The 23,669-nt window shown below is 43.1% G+C and overlaps 2 protein-coding genes across 10 annotated transcripts in view; both read right to left on the bottom strand.

Annotated features, from left to right (window-relative positions):
* Window positions 1–1,557: 1,557 nt before the first annotated feature.
* B3GNT6 (UDP-GlcNAc:betaGal beta-1,3-N-acetylglucosaminyltransferase 6) lies at window positions 1,558–20,484 on the bottom strand. Of its 5 annotated transcripts, none has more exons than XM_074372694.1 (4): window positions 20,346–20,484; window positions 10,231–11,445; window positions 9,631–9,796; window positions 1,558–5,565 (listed from the first exon to the last, which is right to left on the bottom strand). In XM_074372694.1, exon 4 carries the CDS (start codon window positions 5,563–5,565, stop codon window positions 4,423–4,425), a length of 1,143 nt encoding a protein of 380 aa, XP_074228795.1. In that variant the 5' UTR covers window positions 9,631–9,796; window positions 10,231–11,445; window positions 20,346–20,484; the 3' UTR covers window positions 1,558–4,422. The 5 variants fall into 5 exon arrangements, with proteins under 5 accessions (XP_074228795.1, XP_074228794.1, XP_074228793.1 ...); XM_074372693.1 differs by lacking the exon at window positions 9,631–9,796 and adding an exon at window positions 13,320–13,352 and having other exon boundaries at window positions 20,346–20,448; XM_074372692.1 differs by lacking the exon at window positions 9,631–9,796.
* ACER3 (alkaline ceramidase 3) overlaps window positions 14,355–23,669 on the bottom strand; it is a 206,010-nt gene continuing 196,695 nt past the window's right edge. For all 5 annotated transcript variants that reach the window (XR_012509753.1, XM_074372704.1, XM_010973471.3 and 2 more), the window contains one exon: window positions 14,355–23,347. Coding sequence is in view for 4 of the 5 variants with exons in the window: in XM_074372704.1 (XP_074228805.1) it covers window positions 23,294–23,347 (54 nt within the window). In the remaining variant the exon portion in view is untranslated. The remainder of the gene's footprint in view (window positions 23,348–23,669) is intronic.

Raw genomic sequence — 23,669 nt, 5'->3', positions numbered from 1 at the left:
CATTAATTTAGATGTTTAAAAGATATCTTAAATTTTTAAAAAAATTTTCTTGTATCACTTTTAGATTCAGTCCTGGGTACATTTTTACTTCTGTTATAAATGGTACTTTTACCAAGTACCCAATTGCTTGTTACTAGTGTATAGAAGTTAAATTGATTTTTGTACACTGATTTTGTACTAGAAGACTTGGTACATTTTAAAATTAAGTAATTAACTGTAGGATTTGGGTGTGGTGTTGATGTTTTTCGAAGTAGGCTAATGGTTCTCAATGAGGTGTACTGCCCACTAGGGGTAGATTTGAAGGAAGTTTCTTGCTGTGCTCAAGAATTTACACATCACAATTCATATTATTTTATTTTAAAGTATTTTTCTTTTATTAATCTTTTATACTACAATTAAAGAATTATATTGGCTTTTTTGGAAAATAAATGTGTGGAGAGATTATATTCCCTAAGAATTTCATTTCAGGATAGGGCATATAGCATTAATTTTATGGGGAAATTAGATCTGATAGGATTGTAAGCCTGTGAGGTTTTGATAATTTACTTTTTTCAAGTTATTATAATTTTGAATCTTTATCTTGCCTTGCTGTTTCTTGACCTTGGAAAATGGAACAGCTGTGACGATGGGCACATCTAGCTTTTTCTGAATCTTAAAGGAAATGCTTTCAAATGCTTTCACCTTTAACTGAGATTTTCTTTAAAATCACGAATGGATGTTGAATTTTATCAAACATTTTTTTCTCCCATATGAGATACTTATATTTCTCTTGATATGATGTGCTACGTTGACGAATATTCCTTTTTTATCCATATATTCTGATTCCTTTTCTAATGCTAAGCCCACCTCGAATTTCTGGGATAAACCCACATAGGTGCTGGGACATTATCCTTTTTACGTATTGCCACATTGTGTCAGCTAGCATTTCATGTAGGAGTTTGCATCTGTGTTTGTTAGTGAGACAGCCTCATCATTTTCTTTGCTCTTGAGGGGTCCTTGTTAGCAAAGTTGTCCGGATTAAGGGAGTTGGTTGGGAGCACGGGCTTTACGTGGCCCAAGGACCAACGGTCAGCCTCTAAGCGGAAACCGTGTGCGGGGCGCGCCCCCTGGCGGCCTCGGGGCGCAAAAGTGCCCGATGAGCCAGGCGGGGTGAGCTAGGGGACATCAGGCGGTGCTAGGGCTGTGCGAGCCGCGGGCCTTCCCTGGGCCTGGTGACGCTAGCAGCCCAGACATGGGGTGACCAGGACCCAGAGTAACACAGCAGTCCCATAACTGTGGCATTCTGACTCTTCTGAACTGTGACGTTCCTGAATCAATCTCTTTGCCCATGAAGTGGGGATAATCCACCTGCCTGTCAGGAAAATGGGAGGATGTCGTCAAAGCACAGAATTCAGATTTTCCAAAGGACATAGAGGTGTCCTCTCCTGGCCTCAGCATTCTTGTTTTCTTATCTGTGACAAACACTTGAAAAATGGCAACGGGAGGAACGGGAATTCAGTGTCAGTGACACTCAACTGTCCAGGTAGCAGTCTGCATCAAGGAGGTCTGCTTGAAGGATGCACATTTGTTCATTTATTAATTTTTGTTCATTATTTAATTATGGCTCATTTATTCAACAAATATGTATTGGATACTGTGGTAAGTAGAATAATGGCCCCCCAAAGATGTCCACACCCTAATCCCTGGAACTTATGAATATGTAAGGTTACATGGGAAAAGAACATTAAGGTTACAGATGGAATGAAGGTTGCTGATCAGCTGACCTTAAGACAGGAGGATAATCCTGGATTACCAGGTGGGCCCAATGTGATCACAGGGGTCCTTAAAAGTGGAAGGTGCAGGCTGAAGAGTCAGAGAGGGAGGCCATCATTCTGGCTTTGAAGATGGCGGAAGGGGCCTCTAGAAGCTGGAAAAAACAGACCGGGAAATAGATCCTCCTTGGAGTTGCCAGCAAGGGATGCAGTCCTGCTGATACTTTGATTTTAGCCCCATGAGGCTTGTGTCAGACTTCTGACCTACGGAACTGTAAGACAGTACATCTGCATGGTAGTTTGTCACAGCAGCAGTAGGAAACTAACACAGACACTGAGTTTCAGGGGCAGTGGCAGATGCTGGGGGCTCTGGGGAATTAAGAGCCATAACCAGGCAGGAGGTGAGGAGAGGCGGTGCTGGGCAGCTCTGTGCCCTGGGACAAGGGTTGGGAAAGGCTTCTCCAAGGAATGATACTTAACCTTATATCGAAGTTTCTGTCAAATGAAGTGAAGGTGGAAAGGTGTTTCAGGCAAGGAAACAGCATGTGGGAAGGCCTAGAGGCAAGACAGTGCACTGAACACCAGAGGTTCCATGAGCCCTGGCAGAGTGAAGAGAGATCAGCTGGAGAAGGCAAGGAACGCAGGTCAAACAACTGGTCCAGTCAAGAGTCTGCCTACCATCTGAGGACAGCAGGGGCAGAGTTTGGGAAGGCCCAAAATGTGAGCAGATCTGCCTTTTGGCTGCAGAGTGGAGAATGGATCCCTAGGTGCCTCTGGCTGAGGCCCACATGAGAGCTGCTGGTAGCCTAGGCCAGACTGGTGTCCACAGAGATGGAGGTGGAGAGAGATTTTAGAGGTAAAGTCTATGGAACTTGGTGATTGATCAGATGGGGTGTCAGGGAGAGGGGGAGTTTGAGATACCCCCTCCCAGTCCTGGCTTGGACAAATCAGGGCATGATACTGCCATTTGCCAAGATGGGCATGTTGGTCGAGGGGCAGGCTTGAGAGAGGCTTCAGTCAGGGTGCTTGCAGTATATTCAAGACCAGATGACCACTGAGGCAGCTGGATATGCATCAGGGGTTGGGTGAAGGTCTCTTGGTGGGGACTCGGGGTAGATTCTGAGTCCTTGAAGAGAGATAAGGAGGAGGCTGACTGCTGGTGATCAGGCCAGACCACAGTTCTAGTGGATATTTTTTTATTGCAAATGATAAAATCCCCAAATGATGTAGGCCACCAGGGAATTTACTGTTTCTCCTAAATGAAGCCCAGCTATCCTAACTTCAAGCATGGCCACTCAGGGGCCCAAGGAGATCATCCAGTTTCTCACTCCCCTCTTTTTCTCTCTGCTTCCCCTGTGTGTGGGCCTTCCCTCTCCCACTGCAGAGGGACTCTCCCCACCAGCCTGGGCAGGATAGCAGCTGGCAGCTCAGCTTACATCATCCCAGCCCAGCCATGCTAATGGAAGAGAAAACTTTCTTCCAGTGTCCACATGAAACCCCACCAAAAGGACTCAGAATTGCTTTTTGGATGGTACATGAGTACGTTCCAACCACTGTTTCTGGGGGAGATTGTGTAATGTGAATGACAGTTTCCCCAAAACCACATAGAATTGGTAAGGGGTGGTCCCCAGAGCAAGTTAGCTTGGCAGAAAACAAAGGTAGATACTGTTGTTTGCCAGTAAGATATTAGAGGATGTCTTCTGGGGGCTTTTGGAAGGGCTCCTTCCTTCCAAATGGACAGGATGTCTGGAAGAGCAGCAACCACCTTGTGGCCGAGAAGAATAGTGTCCTGAGGATGGCAAAGCAGAAAGGTGGGGGAGCCTGCGTCCATGATGGCATCATGCAGCCATTGAATTCACCAGCTTTGGAGCCTCCCTCCCACCAGACTACTTAACTATAATAAATGACTTTCTATGTTGAGCCATTTTGACTTGGGTTACCAGTTATTTGCAGCAGTGAGGTCTGTGCACACGCCAGGGATGTCCACGTCCTAATCTCCAGAACATACAGTGCATACATTAGGTTGCAGGGCAAAGGGGAATTAAGTTTGCAGATAGAATTAAGATTGCTGATCAGCTGACCTTAAGACAAGGAGACTCTCTTGGATTATCCAAGAGGCCCAATGTGACCACAAGAGTTTTTTATAAGTGAAAGGGGAAGCAGGAGAGTCAGAGAAGGATATGGGGCCAATGGAAGCAGAGGTCAGAATGATGTGACTGCTGGCTTTGATGATGGCTGTCCGTTCAGTTCCATGCAATTGTGGAGGAAATGATGAAGTGACAACTCACGTGTACTGCACCTGCAGGTGACATTTAATCCTGGCTCTTCACCCCTCTCTTGCTCCATTGTCTACAGTGATTTGAGGCGGGTGTCCTGGAAGGCTGTAGAGGGGGTGATGGAGCTGGGTTTGGAAGGATAAGAGATGCTCCCGTGCCCAGTGGGCTTCTTTTCTAGCTGCACATTCGAATCCCTGAAAGAACTTTAACAATACCTAGAAGTCTGGGGACACTTTCGGAGATGCGGCCAGGATTTAGGTATTTTCCACCCTCCTCACCCAGGTGATTCTGGTTTGTGGCTCGAATTCAGGTGCAGGGAGCTGGATAGGAAAGAAGGTATCCAGAAAGCATCCCGTGTAGAGGCTGCTTACCCACCCACCGCAGCCCACCCGGCCTCAGGAGACCCTGTGCCCTTGGCTACAGCTCAGCCCGGAATCGTGCAGCGCCTTCCACATGAGCAGCATCTCGTAGGGCACGAAGCGGTGCACAAGCAGCAGATTGCGGTACACGCAGGGGTCGAAGGAGGGCTGCCGGGCGCCAGGCATGTGCACGCCGAAAGGCCGGATGCCCTCGTGACCGCTGGGAGCCAAGCCGGCGCGCTCCAGACACATGCCCATGTAGGCGTCGTCGATGGGGAAGAGCGGGGTGTGGCGGGCGGCCCGGTGCAGGGCCTGGATTGTGTAGTGGGACAGGAGGAAGCCGCCACCGCTACAGTACACCGGGTAGGCCGGCCCCGAGAAGAGCTGCGGGGGCACGAAGTACTTGCTCCAGCTGTCGCGGATGGGAACGGAGCCGCTCATGAGCTGCCCGACGAAGAGGTGGCTGTCGGGCGGCTGCGCCTCCAGGAAACTGACCACGTTGGCGGTGTGCACGAAGACGTCGTCGTCGCCGCTGAGCAGGAAGCGCGCATGCGGGCAGCGCACCGCCAGCCAGTTGAGCAGGTGCACGTGCTTGAGCGTGAGGTTGAGGAAGGTGTCGGCGAAGGCCCACTGCAGCACGTCGCTGTGCTCGCGCGCCTCCAGCGCCACCAGCGCCGCCAGCTGCTCGGCGCGCTCGGCGTCCTCGGGCGCGGCGGTGCCCAGCAGGAAGAGGCGGCGCACCGGCCGCCCGCCGTAGCTGCGCTCCTGCCCCCAAGTGCGGCGGATGAGCTCGCGCCGCTCGTAGTTGGCGGGCGACGACTTCACGGCCAGCAGTAGGAAGGCCTCGCGGCCGCCCGCGCACTTGGCTGGCGAGTCCCAGAGCAGCGGAAAGTGGCGGCAGTGGCGATACCGCAGGTAGTCTTGGATGCGCGCAGGCAGCTGCTCAAAGTCGGCCGTGGCATTCACTGAGGCATTGGCCACGCACGCGGGCCCTGGGCTGGATGCGGACGGTGGCACGGCAGGGGTCACACTCACAGCTGACCGGGAGCCATCCCTCACCTTCTTCTGCTGAGACGTGGACACTTGGAGGAACCACTGACCCAGGGCCAAGAAACTCAAACCCACCAGAAGGCAGGCCAGGGGCTTGGATTTCACGGACCTGCGGCGGTGAAAAGCCATCTGTGGGGAGGGAGAACCGAGTCAGCGATGAGCCTGGAGTCGTCTTTGGATCAGGGGACTGACACCCTTCCCCCCGTCACGTCTCTCCTAGAACCCAGAATCAGCCCTTCCTCAATTCTGTTGTTACGAAGGTAAAAAAGAAATCAGAACTGAACTGAAACACTTCACATCTACCACCGCCGGAAGTGTTCTGACTTTCAGATCTGTGTATCTCACTGCCTCCTGACATCTCTGGCCATCACCCAGGCCCAGCGGACTTCACCAAGTCAAAGTTAAAGCCTCTGTCTCACGGTGAATCCATATGCTGCTTTTTCTACCTCATTGATTGGTACCACCATTAGCCCAGTTGCTCCAACCAGAAACCCTGACTTTCCCCCACTCTTAACTTATATCCACTCTCCAAATCCTGTTGATTCTGCATCCAAATCTCTCCAAGCTTATTTCCTCTTCTTTACCCCTGTGGAGCCCTGACCCTGTCTGATCTATTTCCCTCCTTGCCACTGGAGTCAAGGAAGCATGAGGTGCTAGTCCTGGACTCAGACCAGGGTCAGAATTCTGGCATCATTACTTGTATGTATCATCTTGAACAAGTCCTTTCAGATTTCTAGGGCTAAGCATTTTCTTCTGTATCAAAAGGTTAGTAGATTCTTACTTTATAGGGTTGTTGGGAGCATTAAATGAGCATAAAGTGGCCAGTCAATGAATGGCATCAATTCTTTACCCTCTTTGGGATCCTCTGGCTCCACCTCCTTCTATTTCTACCTACTGGTGTTATTTTTTGTTCCTCATACATGCCAGGTCAGGCCCCTCTCCTCTGTGTATCAAAATTCCCCGCCTGCCTAGGTACACCTCAAGCCCTGCCTTCATGAGGACACCTCAGGACAAGTCCCAGATCACAACAGCCTCTCCTGTATTTACTCCCTTCTAAATTCAGCCACACCAGGTCCTGCCCTTCTTAAAACACTGCTCTGTTTCAGGGATGCTGCTCTCTCCTGGCTTTCCTCTTCCCTCTTTAACTGTGTCTCCAATTTCCTTTGCTCATTTCTTTCTTTCTAACGTCCTATAATGGTGGAAGGTCTCCAGGGCTCTCTCCTAGAGACTCTTCCCACCTTTGTGCAAGATGATTTCCTTCACTTTTAGGATCTTCAAACTCCAGAACCATATGTCCAACCAACTGCCTACTACTTACCAGCTCCATGTGGTGGTCCACAGCCACCTCGGATGCAACCTGAGCTCTCATCTTCCTCCCTAGAGTTGTCCCAGAGTTCCATGCCACCATGTTGTTAAAGCCAAAAACTGATTGACTCCCTCCTTTCCCCCATCCCAAGCTTGGTCAGTTCTAACTCCTAAATATTTCATCAGTCCCCTTCCATTCCTACTATCAACAGGCTGACTCAAGCTAGCATCTGCAGCTCAGATGAAATAGCCTCCTGCTTGGTCTCTCCACATACTTTCTTGCTCTCAGCTGATTCCTCCTCTGCAGCAGCTGGAATAATCTTTGAACAATGCTCTTTCCCTCAGCTTCGCACTGTTCTGTACCTGGCCTACTCATCAGCTAAGTCGCAGCCTCGGACTGCCAACACTTCCTACCTTGGAGCTTTCCCTTGTGCTGTTCCACTGCCTGGATGGACCTCCCTTCCCCTCCTTTACCTACTTAATGCCTGCTCTGCCTTCTCACCCTCTAGTTCCACTTGAATAGGAGTGTCCTTGGGGAAGGTTTAATGCAGCATAAAGGAGACTATAATGTTATTTATTTAGTTTATCTTCTCTCCTAGTGTGTAAGCATCTTGAGGGCTGGGATGGCATCTCTCTTGTTCAATACTGTCTCCCCAGTGCCCTGCCCAGAGTAGGAGTTGGGACAACATAGTGGTGGAAAATATTGGCTGTCTGGGTTCAAATTCTGCCTCTAGTATTTTCTAACTTCATGTTCTGAGCAAGTTGAATTTAGCTCTCAAATACCTACCTCTTAAGGGTTATTGAGTGATATATAAAGAATTTAGCATGATACTTGGCAGACAGTAAATGTTCAGTAAATATAAGCTATTATGATTATCAGAGGTACCAATAAATATTTGTTGAATGAATACTTTTTGCCCAGAATATGTGCTCAACGAGCATTCTCAGATTGAGTCATTTGTGCATAGATGTTACTGAGTAGATGTACTCTCATGTTTGGGTCCGTACACAATGTGTGGCACAAGATGGGCACAGAGCAGGTGTTCAATGAAATAATGACAGCAGTTAACTACAAATAAAAGTGGGAGAACGTTGCAAAAGCTATAATCACTGAATCCTGTTAGAAATACTAGAGGTAGATTCCTACAACTCTTAATGGATTCCTGCTTCAGTGTTTAATGTGCTGAGAAAAAGAACCAGCAAGATAAACTACCTGGAACATTTGGGATGTGCAATACCTTTTTTTCAATGAATGAAAGAATACAAGGATGAATGAGAATAGAATTTAGAGTCTAAATAACTCGGGCATGAGCCCCAGCTTCTTTCATTAGCTGTGTGACTTTGTATAAATTTGTTAAACCTCCTAGGCTTCAGTTTCCTTATCTGAAAAATTAAGAAGTTAACATTCATCTCTCAATGAAATAAGGAGCAAGAATATAATACTGTCAATGCTAAAAAGGGCCATACAAATGCTAGTTTAAAAAATAACTAAAAAGCATTCTCTACCTCCTCTTCCTGCCCATAATCATTTCTAGAAAGAAAATTACCTCAGTCTTAATGCAACAGTAATTCTTGTCTTAGTTAAACCTGCACTTAATTTTATAAATTTCATCCAGGAACCTGGATCTCAGCCACCTTTTGATAAGAAAGTAAGAAAAAGATCGGGCCAGGTCCTGTTCCTGAGGGTGGTGCTGGTTTGCTGAGCTCTGTTCTTGGATGCTGATGCTGTGAAGCTCTGGGTGTCCTCTGTTTTTTTTTTGCTGGATTCCTCCCTATTCTCAAAGCACCCTTTCAGGTGCCCTGGAGTCCCTGCATCTTAAGCTTTCACGGCTTCTGCTGGCCCTGATCCCTTGTCCCTCAGGACTCAGCTCAAGTACCACCTCCTGCAGGAAACCACGTGGTAAGTCCAGCTCAGGGGAACCTGTGTCCTTGTTGATATGAGCACTACTGAGTAGCAAAGTTCGAGAGGACAGACGCGCTGCTTAGCAACTCTTTTGAACTTCAGGTTACTCATCTGTGGGACCTTTGGCAAGTCATTTATCTCAGGATTTGTGAGCTATATATGCTCAGAGGATAATATGTGTTGATTTGTGTAAGGCACTTAAACCATGCCTGGCACATAGTACCATAGTAATGTTAGCAATTGGCTAACACAGGAATGTTCTAGGGGCAAAGCAAGTGGTCTTTTTATAGATTAAGTCTAGCCTTCTCATGCAGGATTGTATAGAGTTCTTGTGTGACCCTCTTACTTTGCTCCTTTCTGTTTCTCTCTCCACGTTTGCCTGCCTCATTGCAGTGCTATTCACTTTGCTTTGGATTCTCTCCCTTACTTTCTTAGAAGAGGAAAAGTTCCTACTAGTTATTCCCTCTTCTGGATTGATGCCAAGCAATGGATGGCTAGAACACTGATTCCTGGGTCATGCTCCAGCCCCCTACCACCTGATACTCCTGGGGAGTATATGCACCATGGATATGGTGGGAAAACACACCTTTTTATTACCTTTGGCCCCAACCAACTCCCAACGTTGAGCCCTAACCCTGGGGCTTTGCCCTGGTTCCTTTCCCCTTCTGGTTCCTTCTGGTTCTTGCTTAGCACTCTCAAGGAGAGAGGCGTGGAGACGGGGAGAAAATCCACCTCCTTGCCAATGGGAAGAAGCCCAAGCCCCCACCTTACCTTGAGTGTCTGAGAGAGAAGAAACAGACAGGAGCCATCCCCAGCCTGGGACCTACCTTTAACCCCGTTCTTTCACAGGCTGAGGCCTCACCCCTAGGATGGTGGCTTAGTTCAGTATTCACGAATCTGACCAGTCCATGCATCCTTCCTTCTTATAAGGGGAGGAAAGTGGGGGACAGCTACTAACTTCCTTCCAACACTGTCGTCCTGCTTACCCTTTATGTTGAAGCTAAATGTTCTCTCTTCTAGGTGTTTTCTTGACTCCTCCATCCACCAGCTGTCTCGTACACTCCCAGCAATACACTTGACTGAAACACTTTGATGCTTTATTGTAACGACCAGCTGCTAGACTGAGAGCAACTCCAGGGCCTAGGACCTGTTCTGTTAACACAGGATGTGCTTTAAAATCTTTGTTGAGTAATTTGCATGGGAAATATTCATCTAGGCACTTTCTAAACACATTAATGACATCTGAGTATAGTGAACTTGGCAAGGGATCAAGGGCTTCATCCCATTACCACTGTGAGTGGTCGAGAGGGAGACGAATCAGACTTAGCCCTGGTCCTCAAGAGCTCACTATCTCTTGGGGGAGCCAGATACTAAATAACTATAAAGTGAGGTGATGTGTACAAAACACAGAGGGAACTTGGAGGAGGAACCTGAGTGAGCCAGGGAAGACTTCACATTAGAAGTGCACTGTATCAGTTACCTGCTGCTGTGTAGCAAACCATCTCAAAACTTAATGGCTTAAAACAACCAGCATTTATTATTTTGAGATTCTGTGGGTTGCCTGGAGGTTCTTGTGCCGCACTCACCTGGGGTCTCTCATGTGGCTCTGTTCAGCTATGTGTAAGCTGGGAGTTGGGCTCACTCTCGTGAACTCTTTCATCCTGGGCTGCTTCAGGGCATGTGGGTCTCAGGATTCCAAGATGGTGATGGTGGAGACTACAAGCCTTCTTGAGGCCTGGGCTTCAGAACTTGCAACATGTCACTTCCACCACATTCTGTTGATCGAAGCAAGTCACAAGACCAATCCAGATACAAAGGATGAAGAGTAGTTCCAAAAATTTGTGGCCATATTTAACCTACCACATGGATTTTGAGGTGGTAAGGCGTTTGTCCAGCAGGTAAAGAGCCGTGTAGAGAGGGACAGGACACTCTGGCAGAGGTGGGAATAAATAGGTCGTGTCTGTGTAACATGCCAGGTTTAATGTAGGTAGAGGGGTAAATATTGGGAGTTGAAGGTGCAAAGATAAATTAGAGGTTCCTAGGAAGGGCCTTGAATGCCATACCTGGAGTTTTAAGTTGATCCTTTGGAAGTTTTGACGAGTTTGTATCTCTTTTCAAGAGTTCATTATAGCAGCCCATTTGTGGTATAGATGTTGGAGGGCCAGAGTAGGGGAAGGGAACCCAGATCAGGGGATAGAGTGATCCATGAGAGAGGTGTGAGGCCCAGGCCTGAACTGGGCAGGAATGGTGTCCTCAGAGCTTGGTGACTTAACTACATGTTCTGTGAGAATGTCTCCCCCGCCCCGCCAACTCCCCAGGCTCCTTGTCCTCCTTGCTAATTCAGAGGGGCTTGGTAGGGGTGAACGGGATGTCTGGATGAGAAAAGAGTGAGGATAAGTATGAGGTGGAAGTGAATGGTGGGAAGAAGTGGGAAAGAAGGGGAAGGAGCTTGCAAGTAGGTTTTGGATGGGGATGGTGAGAGGTATCTGGAGGACTAGGGATCGCCAGTCCTACTGGCAACTTCATGGTGGCTGAAGGACTGAAAGAGGATGAAAGCACCAATTCAGCCTGGGGTAAATGAAGGCAAGGGCACAGCCCCAGGGAGGGGCCTGACCATATTCCTCCTCAGACAGAGCAACTCCTGTCCCCACTCAGGGCTGAGAGTCCACGGCCTGTCGCAGAGCAGACATCCATCCGGGTTGGCCCAATGACTTCATTTTGTTAACTTATTTTCTTCAAGCTCCCTAAAAACTCATCTTTTCTTCTTGGCAGAAATGTCTTTTGAGCAGTTTGGGGATGAACTGAAGTGGGGAGAAAGTTAAATGGGGGTAAATTTATTGGATTAAAATGAACAGACTTTAGGATAGGCAGTGATGACCCTCTAGGAAGGTTCTGGAGTAGCCAGGGAGGAACTTAGATGTATGTGCTGAACGTGTGTGGCAGGGTGGTTTCAGAAAGGTGTGTTGTTCAGAGGTAGAATGAAAGTAATCCCAACTCCTTTTCAGCCCTCACCTTTACAATGGGCAGGTGTTTTAATCTAGTGTGAAAGGTTTAGGTTCCAGTGCTTGTGCTGCTACACCTTATTCAGAAAACCTGGAGTGGGATAAGGCAGAGGAACCCGTTCCCACCTCCAAGGCAAACAGGTGCTGTGGGCACTTGTCGGCACCTGATAACCAGACGGGAAGGCAAGTTGGTTGGTCCCTTGTTTGATGGAAGAGGGATCCAGAAGAGGGGGTGACTCCTCAGGATTTTGTCCAGAAGTTTTGAGGTACCCCTGGCAGGCCCAGGCCAGGCACTCTTACAGGAAGGAGCCTATTCAGAAAACACCATGATGCTACATACTACACCATGGTGCTAACCCTTAAGACAATCCTACATCTTACAGGTGTAGAATCCAGCATTTACTGTTAAGTGACTTGGACACAATCACATAGCTTTTCAGTGGAGGACCAGGATCCTAAGCCAGGCTGACAACAGGACAGGAAGTATGTAACAGCTACTTCCCGACAGTAATTAGTCGGCCAGGACTAATGCCAGTGGGCTCCAACTCCGAGCCTGCTGCCTCCATGCAGTGTCGGGTCAGGGTCACTCCCTCTACCCCTCGTGCCATGTGAAGGACCACGTCACTAGCCCTGCCAACAGCCACAGCTGAACCCAGCCCATCGCTGGCATCATCCACAGACCCTGAGGAACTAGAACACAGGCCCTTACCCCAGCTTCCTTTTCAGGTGACTGATGATTCTCTTTGGTTGGAGGTGTCCTTGTCCTCCAAAATTCCTCTACCTAATCCTTAAATAGTTTGGTTTCTAGGACTCAGTCTGAGACCCTCTTCTTCCATGACTCATCCACTCCCATAGCTTCAAATACCATGTATGCTTTTGATTTTCAGATTTCTGTCTTCAGCTCAGATCTCTCAGCTGAGCTCCAGATTCACTATTTTTTTTTAAAAAAAACTATCCTGAAGCTCTCCACCAGGATATATATATATCTCACATGAACTTCAAACTCAACAAATTCTAAACTTATTTCAATGATAACTCACCCAAATATGCTTCTTTCTGTATAACTCATATATCTGATTTTCCACCTCCAGTGCCTCTCTGTCCATCGTTATCTCCCACTCAGACTACTGCCTTCCCCTCCTGCCTGGTATCCCTACATCCACATTGGCTCCCTTCAGTCCTTTCTCCACCCTTTCAAGAGCTTTCTAAATTCAAATTCTTTACATGGCTTTCAAAGCCCTTTGTTCCTGAATAATTCCTGTTCATCTCACCACTCACCTCTTGCTCTCTTTGCAATAACCAGTCTTTTTCCTTTCCTAATTCCTCTCATCCTTCAGTTCTTAACATAATGTTCATCTTCGGGGAAGTCTTCCCTTCTCCAATCCCCTAGGGCACACTCATAGAGCTCCCTACACCCATCTCATTTATTTGTTAGACACTAGCTTGCAGGGGCCAAATGGCAGGGTGTCTGTCTTGTTCTCCACTGTACTCCTAGCTCCTAACATGACAACTTTCCAGTTTGTTGAATGGATGGCACAGTGCCATATGGCACATAATAGGGCTCAAGAAATGAATTTTCTCTTTTTCACACTTTCTCCACATTTTCCTTTGAGAATCAATTCCTATTTTGGGACTAGGCTACCGAATGAGGAAGTTCCTGATTTCTTTCTCACCCAGGTAGATCCATTTCGCATTCTAGTCCAGAGCTGAAGGGAAAAAAAAAAAAAAAAGGCTGAAAAACTATCTCAGACATGTCAGAGTTGAGCCCAGAGTAAGCTCAATAAAAATTCTTTAAATTAAATGATGATGCTTGTGTATTGGGAGTGTGTGTGGCAGGGTGACTTCAGACGTGGAATTGAAGCAATCTTAACTCCTTTTCGGTCATCGCTTTTGCAAAGCACAGTCCAAATTGTGTCCTGTCAGGCAAGGATTCTCAGCTCACCTCTTGCCAGCTCTACCTATTGATCCAGGCAAGGCTACTTCTCCCTTACGCACAAAGGAAGGACATTATCATATGTTACAGTGATTGAAACTACCAATTCCAGCAGGCTCAGCTAGGAAAGCTAATATTTGAAAAGCTGTGGTTTGCAAAACTAGGTGAGTTGATGAATTGTAGGAAATTCTAATTTGTTTTACATGTTGTATATACATGGCACTTGGTCATTGCCAAAGGCAGAACCCTAGACATATGTGGCTTATGCAGTACATTTTTTTTTTCTGTTTCCAACCTGTTCTCCTTCATTGTGTGAAGCTGGAAGGTTCGTGTATTTACTTCGGAGCTCCTCAAGTTGAGAATGCTGTGTACACATGGATCATTAAAGTTTAATTGAAAATTTATCAGCTTTTAACCTTGTAACTTACCCAGGCTCAGAGTAGAAAGTTACCATAGGATCCTTCAAGACTAATGACAAAAAAAGTCCCAGCATAGTTACTAAACATCCCTCCCATGAATAGAATTGCTGCTGGCCTAGACAGCACCTATGACTTAGAAACTGGAAAATGGTGTTTTGAGACACAACCCTACCAAGGCACATGCATGACAAGCTAAGCACAGGCTGGGTGTCAGCCTCTAACCCCCTCTCCCAACTGGGTACCACTGTGTAGTGCACAAACTGTTCAACTAAACGTGTGGTCCTGCCTTTATATATGCCTTTACATAAATGTATAGGTACATTAAATATAAACCAGGGATAAAACATTACCAGAAGTCTTACTCAAAACTACCATTTAATGCTTTCACCTATAGAAATTAATGCTGAAATATAGCCTACATTATAGCAGACTAGATAAAAATACGTAATTCTATCTTCTAGAAAAATGACTGTGGCATTAGCAAATCAAATGGAAAAAGTGAATAAACAGGTCTTAGACCACCTGGAAATGTCCTTATACATATCCAGGACAACCTATGTTTATTAAATAATTGCTAGTAGAAAAAGTATCTGCACCAAAATGAAACTAGGAAACCCTATATTAGCTTGAACAGTTTATCTAATGGTCACATTGATAAATGACTCAAATCAAAAGTATGGAAATGCTTGAGAGTAAACAATGCTTTATCAGTACATTAAACAGCAATGATGTTAGTATCTATTTCTTAAAATGATCCTGTTATTAACTGGTACTAAGTAATTTAGCTCTAAAAGAGCCAAAAGAAACAGGACTATTTGTGGAAAGGATTTTGAACTTTTCCTTTTAGAAAGTTAAAAAAAAAAAAAAAGGTGCACCTGACTATGAGAGCTTATTAGTTCCTTGACAGTTACAATATGACACATATCATACAGCATGAGACAAAAAATGGGCAAATGATCTCAACTTTCTTGGAAGCCAACTCAAAGCTGAATGCAACTAGCATTTTTGGACTTTACAGTAGGGAATAGAATTCCCCTTATAATGAAAACAAAATCACATAATTTCCCCCGAAGGTCTAGGCACTTTGCAGCAGGCTGTCACCAATCTAATAAATTTGATATGAAGAAATAATTTATAGTGTAAATACTTAAACACAAATTCTGTGATTACATTCACCAGAAAGTGAGGGATATCTGAAATGTGTAAAACACTTTCATTCTGACAAATACACACGGGAATCACCCTGCAGAGACGTGCAGTGGGAAGAACACTGTCCTTCCACATTTGCTGAAGGTCCAGAGAAGGGGAAGCAAACTCCCAGAACCAGGTGGTGCACTTCCCAGGCTTTGCAGTCCACACACATCTCTGTTGCGTACTCTTCTTCTTTCTTTTTGTATGTTTAAATAATACCTCTGAAATGTTAAAGTCATTCCTACCTTGCAGGCCATATAACTGCAGACTGGACTTGAGCTGTGGGCTGTATGCAGTTCACCAACCCCTGGTACAGAGCCTTGTGATATCCTAAAACATTTTTATCATTTTCTCTTAGGTGCAGAAGAAGTCAGGATGAGTGTTTGTAGGGAACCATATTTACATGCTTAATGATTTCTCTAATAAATGTGCTTCTGCTGCAACCTTAAGAGTTACTTCTGCAACTCAATTTAAAAGTCATGACCTGCAGATTTGATGTTTGCCAGAGAAGTTTCAGAAGCTCTACAACATTTTTGTGAATATTTAAATTAATATTTCAATTACTAAATCTGGTCTGGCATATCAACATTGTGCTCTTTAAAGCAATGAAGCAGGTCTTGTTTAAAAGGGTTGAAAAGGAACTGTGAGCAAAATGTGACCTGTGGTTGGTGCTATAATACTGACAACTGCTGAGCTAAATGGAGTGGGGCAATTCTAGGTCCCCTGCAGGCCTGTAATTGAGTGGGTTTTAGGGTTTTCTAGCAGAAAATATTCTTGTGATCATTTTCTACACTAGCTGCTAATCAAAACAGGCAGCAATTTCCTAGATTTAATGATCAACGAAGGCCTTGTGAAACAACACTAGATACTTAAAAGGGGCTCAGTCCTGCTTATTTCCAATGGCTGGATGTGCATGAACGACAGAAATTTCGTTGGCATTAACACTGCTTAACTTCTTTAGCAGTCTGTCTTCTCCTAAGCTGCTCTGATTGCCAACTTTGTTTTCCACTTTTCCCTCAATGATGTCAAGTTTTCATTTCTCAAGGTGAAAGTTTATGGTCTAAAGTCTTATCTTTAGTTTTATCTTCAGTATGAATTTCAAGTGAAGCAGTATCTATACCTGGGTCTAAGTTATTTCCAAATAAGTAAAATACTAAAACATTAATTACTAAGCATAAATTTATCTACTTTTTACTTCTCATTTTTACAGAGACTAAAATATTTGGGTCCATTTATAAGCATGTTCTTTCACCACATTCAAAGACTGTACTATAAAGAAACATATGCCTCGGTAAATCGAGGTGGCATATTCATAAATTTGTTCATTTACTACAGAATGCTGATGTGTGGCAGTTTACAGTTGCCCACCTTCTCATTTTCACTGGAAGTTAAGGTTACTAAGGGTTAAGAATTCTAATCAATATAGATTAGAAACAATTAAGAATGGAAACAATCTTGAATGGTCTGAAAGAAATGAAAGATGTGTCTTTGTTAAGGAAAAAAGGAGAGTAATTTTGTCCTAAGGTAGTTGCTTAGAGGTTGTCTAATGGTTTTCCAGAATGAGAAAGAGGGAAGTAAAGGACAAAAACCTGACTGGGCATAGAAAGTTGTAAAGGGCCTGCAGGAGGTGGGGGAAGGTGGGGGAGAGAGAGGGGAAGAGGGATGAGGAGAGTATCTTATTCATGTGGTCTAGCTGGTTAAGACTGAATGCATTTATTTATAATTTTTAAAAAAATGAGCTCAATAGCATACAAATGCAAAACTAGAGGTTTAAATTCCCTCTCTGTTAAAAGGACAAAGTTTCTTGGCCTGTTCTTAATAAGAGACTGTAATTACTGTCGCTTTGGTTACATGAGTAATTAAAGATTTTTTTCAGTGACCTGTAATTTTATTTAATCAAGTGTTCAAACCTTTTAACAACTTCCCCAAATCAAATTCTAAACGAAGTCTTCTTGACCTCTTAACTGGCTTTGAGCTATCCCAGAGGGCTCCTGGAAAATCTGAAAGGATTTGTTCTCTCATCTTGCAAAAAGAGAGGTGTTAAACTAACTAGGTTTATTTGAAATGTTAAATTGCATGGCAAGCATTGTCAGATAAACGATGCTTAACCTTTCCTAGGTTATAGTTGAATGGGTATATGTTATTAATGTAAGTATTTCAGGAACCGCATAAAATTTCCAGAAATTTGTTAATGTCACAGCTGTCATGATATGTCCTGGTGTAATGTGATCAGTCATAACTCCAGTTATTTTAAAATGTTGAATGTCACGGAGACAACCAAATTTTCTTGTTAATTGCATTCTCATGAACTCTCATCAGATCTTTAACCACAGACATTTTGAGCCCTTTGTTATTCAGAGGTATTGTTTTGCTTTGATGCTTTCCTGAAAACTAGTGTAATCAGCTACAGGCTTCATCTTCAACAACAAATTCTCAGAGATTGATGGAAAAGACTACAACAGGTCCTGAGGTACAGGCTTCCAGGGTCATTACTTACATAACTTTAAGATCATAGCATTGGACTGAATAAGGATTTCCAGAACTAATGGAGAAGCTCATGGTTTCATAAAATTGCTAAGTCAAATCAAGAAAGACTTGAATTTATCATATGGGGCTGAACAGACTGAAAAAGAATGATTACAATTCCTTCTATGACTTTTGCTTGGAATACTGCTGGCTCTTTAATGTTCTGTTTTCTGGATTTAAGGAACCCCTTTTCTCTTAAGCTATCCATAACTTACAGCAATTTACTAGATTATATCTTTGCAAGCAAAAATGAAACATTTATCTTTTCTCCCTGCTTGAACTCTCCAAAATTTTGAAAAAATTCTTATTGAATATTTATTTTCATGGCAATATAGGTATTTGAATAAGTTCAATAAGAATTTATTCTCCTTATAACATGACACAATTGGAAACACTGGTTATATTACCAAGGCTTTGACTAGAATGTTGTATTTGAGGATGATGTGCAGTTTTAAGGAACAAAGGCTGACTTTAAGGAAACCCTCCTTAAGACAAAGCCCTCCTGGAAAACTGGCCTAGTACCTGGTTTAAAGGGGTCCCAGTCTTACAGGTGAGTAAGGAAGGCTGCTTCCTGGCAAGCCCAGGAAGCTTAGGATATTTTGGGGACCTGGAAAAGGAGGACTTCATCCAAATCTGTAGGAATGCAAGAGAAGTCTGATGCCAAGTTCTTGGCTTGGATTCCTAGCCTTGAGGCTTTTAAAAGTCCAATCCGGGATTCTTAAAGTTCAAAAGGCCTATGTCATCAATTACATTTCTTGTTGTACTGACATAATCAAGCCGGGTTTGATGAGACTAGACATGTTTTGCAAACAAAAAGTCTTACCTTGATTATCTTTGATAAAAATTGGGTGGCTATAAAGAGAAATTTTATGTTTCAATGGGAAACTATAATATACCCTTGTGGAGTATCAGATTCTAGTCCTGTTCATTCTCCTTGAGCTATTTTCACCTCTTTGTAAGCTGGATCCTGCCACCTTGTGCATTTTGTCACTAATTAACATTTCCATTACTACCCTCCTGACTTGGCATCACTAAGAACTAAAACTTTCCCTTTCCTGAGGCCCTCCAAGCTGGAGCGCAACAGTTTGATGTAACTTTAAGGGGTTTACCACCGCCAACTGTTTGGGCCACTGAGGAAGTTCACCAGAACACGGTCCTCTGAGCTCTGGGAAATGACTGTGTTATGAAACTGCCACTACCATCCTATTCCACTTTTAAAGTGGAGACTAACATCTAGAAATCCTGATTGACTGCCCTCTGCACTCGAAAACTGAGTTTGTAATCTGGTCCAACTATTAATTTCTACTTTTCCTCTTATTTCACCATAAATCTATGTCTTCCTTCCCTGTGCAGATCTCTTATCTCCTAATTTCTAACCTGAATCTTCTCTCCACAGCCACCATATTGGCTTCTGGTTTGTGAAACTTCTTGGAAAGTTTTAGACAGGGGAAATAAAGGGATCCAGAATACACAACTGTGGCATTAAAAAAAAAATATTTTGAGCTGAATGCATTTGAGAATCAACAGATGCAAGAGGGTTTTTTTCTGAGCTCCTTTTATCTGCCTAAAAGCAGAACTTCCCTAAAGAACTCAACTGTCATAAATCCTCTCCCCTGGGAGTTTCAGTGCCACATCTGAAAAGACATTTCCACAGAACTATCATATCTCCTATCTATTCTCTTAAGGGCCCATTTATCTTTCCTAAAAGTTATTGTTTTTCTTCTAAATGCCCCATCTCTTATTAAGATTGTATATAAACCCCAAATTCTGCTTCAAGTCACACTTTTTTTCTGAACTCTCATTTATGTAGGTAAATAAGAACCTGCCCTTTCTCTTGCTAATCTGTCCTTTGTCACTTTATTTCACTGGCCCCCCAAAACTGAATCTAAGAGAGTAGAGGAAAGGCCTTCTCCCACAACAGGAGAAACTGTTACGTCTAGTGGTATGCTCACATAAACCTCAGTAGTACTGGCAGTTGCTCTCCATCCAGCAACTACAATTAGACATAATTAAAAAAAGAAAAAGTTTCCTTATTCTTAAAGGAATTGCAGCAGTTTAAAAAACAGTATTGAACTTTTCCATTCAGATGGGTCTTGACTTTTTTCACTTTACAGCTCCCTTCCACAACGGGTTTTAAACTACATTTAGCCAAATTTTAGTCATTATTTCCAAATGTTTACCCCATGGTGAATAAGCTGTAATTCTGGACACTGAATGATAAGACAAAAATGTTCAAACTAATTATATTAGGGCATTGATATGATGCAAAATGCAAGACAGAGGTAGATCTGCAAATCGCCATAGTTGCAAATTCCAGTTAAAGTTGGTTCTCTTTGAAACATCAGTTATACATAAATGCTTATTCAGTAGCACATCATAAATCATGGGGTTAGAATATTTTTCTCTGTCATGTAAATGTGAAATTGAGAGCTAAAATAAAACTATTAAACTTAGAAACAGATTTTTTTTTCCAAGAGCAAAGTAATATGCAACCATAGGACTCATTAAAAAAAAAACCTTAAACTAAATTATTAGTCACCTTTAGGAATTCTGGATAAATTCTGAAGGTGTTGGCACTAAAACAACTTAGTTTTTTTTCAGGCATTTAAAAAATTTCATGCATAATGTACCTGAAGTTTTTGGCCTCTTGATTTTCTTACTTCACCTCTTCCTCTCCTTGGTATACGAAAAGCCCTCTTGGTGTGAGGAAAGCCCAGTCCTGGAAATTTTGCTGTGAGGTTAAACCATAATATCTGATCTAATTCCAAGCCAAATACCACTATTTGGGGTTCTCATTTGTGGAATATTCAAAAACAAATGTTTCTCCTGTTAATCATTAATTTATATAATACCACAAGGATAAAGGGATTTCTTCAGGTGTGCAAATGTTTCATGAAAGCACCAAGGTGGGGAGTAAGTGGCCAATCAGATGAACACAACCACCTTTCACCTAGCTTTTCCCCTAAAAAGAGTCAAGGTGCTTTCAATTTTCTGGAGTGAAAATGGTAGCCTAGGTAGGATATTAAAATGTGCAAACCAATTGCTTTTTTTTGGCATCCTCATAAAGTACTGTTTTCTAAAATATAATTTGCTATACGGCTCACAGATGAGCACCTTTCACATCAGATGATACGCAAACAAACCATTATTTGCTCAGCAGGAAGCAGGTGTTTGTACCTCCAGTTAATAGGAAATCTCAAGAAAATAAAGGGAGGTGTGTGTTAATAACCCTGTAATAATACAATGCAGAATCCTAGAAGGGAAAAAATAAAGCCACTGAAATAGAGACGATTTAGTAATATCCTAAAGGTCAGCAGTATTTGATATGGCACAAAACCCTGAGTGTGCTAACAGGTTGCTAAAAAGGGAGCCACATGTTGAGGCACAAACTAATTTGGAAAATTAGAGTCTGGATTTAGTCTCCGCTTTCTGCTCAACACTTCTAAAATGTTTTTTGCTGAGCTTTCTTGCTGGTTGTTTACACAACAGAAACAAGGGTCTTTGAAGTTCTGGCCACTGTGTTACAAGTCTCTGATGAGGTGCTGGGCAACTTTATTCAACAAGAAAACTACAGATGGTGGTGGCTGAACTGCTCATTCAACAAACTGTTCTTTCTAAAGGGCCTCAGTGTCAGGGTGTGCTCTGTACCATAATCTGACTTTAATACTGCAGAACCTCAGTCTCAAAGCGTTTAGCAGCATTGTCAGGAGGGATTTGCCTTTATTTCTATACACAGATCCTTTATGCAGAAGTGCATTTTAGTGAAAAGTACAAAAAGACAATGGTGTGAAACAAATGACCTCGTTTAAAAACGTCAGATGGCTGATAGTCTAGGTAGCTGCACATGAAATGTAGCCAGACATCAGAACCACGTGGGAAAAGAAAGAACAGTCTTGTGGGCTTGTGTTGGAACTGTTTAGTTTATATTTTCCTAAGGCACAACCAAAGTTCTTTTAGATTTATATGTTGGCAAGTGTTTTTCTTGCTAGAGGATCATAAAAGTAGGTGGAAGTATCTGTCTAATGGCATGTTGGCATGCTAAAGGAAGGAAAATAGTACTTGGACTAAAAACTAAGGCCAGCAGGTGAAGAAAAACAAAATTCGTATTGGTTTTAAATTTGTACCAAGGCTACTTACTGAATACTGGAAAAATGATAGAGAAGTGTTATACTTTTGCATAAGAAGAAAATGATTTTCCTTTAGAAGCTGTAGCTCAGAATTTAATCTGGGGTTATGACACTATGTAGTAAAAACAATCTGGATTTTATAATACTGTATAAGCAGGAAAAAAATTGTAAAAATGCTAAATGGTACAGAGCCACAAATATGATGATATATGAGTGAAGGGGTCAAAAAGTCAGGTTTTTTAACTCCAGGCAGGTGTTAAGTGAAGAGTGATTCAGTTTGTTATACATTCAAATCCAAATTAGAACTAGCTGCCTTACAATGAGATTTCACTGCCATTTTTGGTAGTTCTGTTACAAGTTCAAGTAAGTTAGAGCTGTTTTCAACCCTTATATCTATTTTCTTCAAAAAAAAAAAAAATGAAGGAGCAGGTATTCTAATAAGCTCTGTGTAAGTAGGATCCTGATCATTTTAGCTCTAGTTAACCCAACACATTTCTCTGGGCATAACTATGGCCTCTCTGATAACTGGAAAACACTGCATAATTTAAAAAGTCTGAGTATAACGACATTCACTAGTAACTTCAAATAAGTTATGCTAGGAGGATGAAATACGGGTAGGTCAGGCCACCGATCGTAACTGCCTAGCCATTAAAACAGTGACAACTTAAAGATCTGCTGAAATTAAAGGAAACAGAGTAACCATCTTTAACTGGCTGGAGGTGCAAATTCCACCAGTGTCCTGGTGGCCTTCATAAAGGGTACAAGATGACCTATCCACTCTGCTAGGCTGTGACCACACACAGAAACCCAAGAGCCCACTGCAAATCTGGAATGTGACAAGTATAAAACCCAGTGGCAGGTCTATACTTGCTTTGACACTCCAACTAGCACAGAGGCAGACAGTGAAGAACTACCAAAATCCCATGAATAGTTGTTTTTCACCTTAGAAAACCATCCATGAGGTTACTATGAAAAAAATATAAATCAAGGCTGACACAGCTAAGTGCTGCCTCACAGCTGGCCGTCTGGATATGGGGTTTTGCCAGTCCCTAGCTGACTGTTTTCATTATTTAATCAAATATTAAGAAAAGTTTAAGTCACATGTGAGCCTTGTCAAAAAACAGAAAAAGGTTAATTTCCTATGATCAGCACAAACCGTTAACCTGTTAAGAAAAGCCCAATTTTTCCAGCATTCGAGTATATACATACATATCATGTCTGTTTCTTTTTAAACATCTTAGGGTGAGGAAGACACATGAGATAAAGACACAAGCTAAACATCCAGCAAGCCCCATTCCTCATTCTCTGTGTGGCTGGCAGCGTTAGTCAGAAAGTCACTCCTTTGCTGCAATGGTCATGATATATTTGAATGTGTAGATCTTTAAGGATTTCCTTATTCATTTGGCTAGGCCTATGTACGTGCTTTTTCATTTTCTTGGTGGAATAATTCATCAGTGCTTTCTGAGAGGCTCAAACAGGATCACTGGCCAGATTCCAAAGAGAAACTGTTTGGAAAGAAGTTAGGACAAAATGATAGAAGATAAAATTGTTCCATGTTATCCCTGAAAAAAAATGAAAAAGAACCCCTGGGCTATGACTACAGTGCTTGGTAGATTTGCTAGCAGTTGTCCTGGTATTAAAAACCTGAGCACAGCATATTCTTTCCAGGTCTGAACCAGATCTCAGAAACTATCTTTATTTAATTTATTTAAATATTTTAAGCATTACTTTGTCAAGTATTTAAATCATCTCAGATCCTTAAACAACTCTGCAATGTAGCTATTAACAGCTCCATTTTACTGCTGAAGAAACTAAGGCTTTAAGAAA

This window comes from Camelus bactrianus, chromosome 10, assembly GCF_048773025.1.
Source record: "Camelus bactrianus isolate YW-2024 breed Bactrian camel chromosome 10, ASM4877302v1, whole genome shotgun sequence".
Lineage (NCBI taxonomy): Eukaryota > Metazoa > Chordata > Mammalia > Artiodactyla > Camelidae > Camelus > Camelus bactrianus.
The sequence above is the reverse complement of the archived record's forward strand: the minus strand, read 5'-3'. Positions and strand labels throughout refer to the sequence as shown.

What these genes read in the sequence shown, in the direction of transcription:
- B3GNT6 (XM_074372694.1), bottom strand. Translation starts at nt 5,565, where the DNA reads ATGGCTTTTCACCGCCGCAGGTCCGTGAAATCCAAGCCCCTGGCCTGC.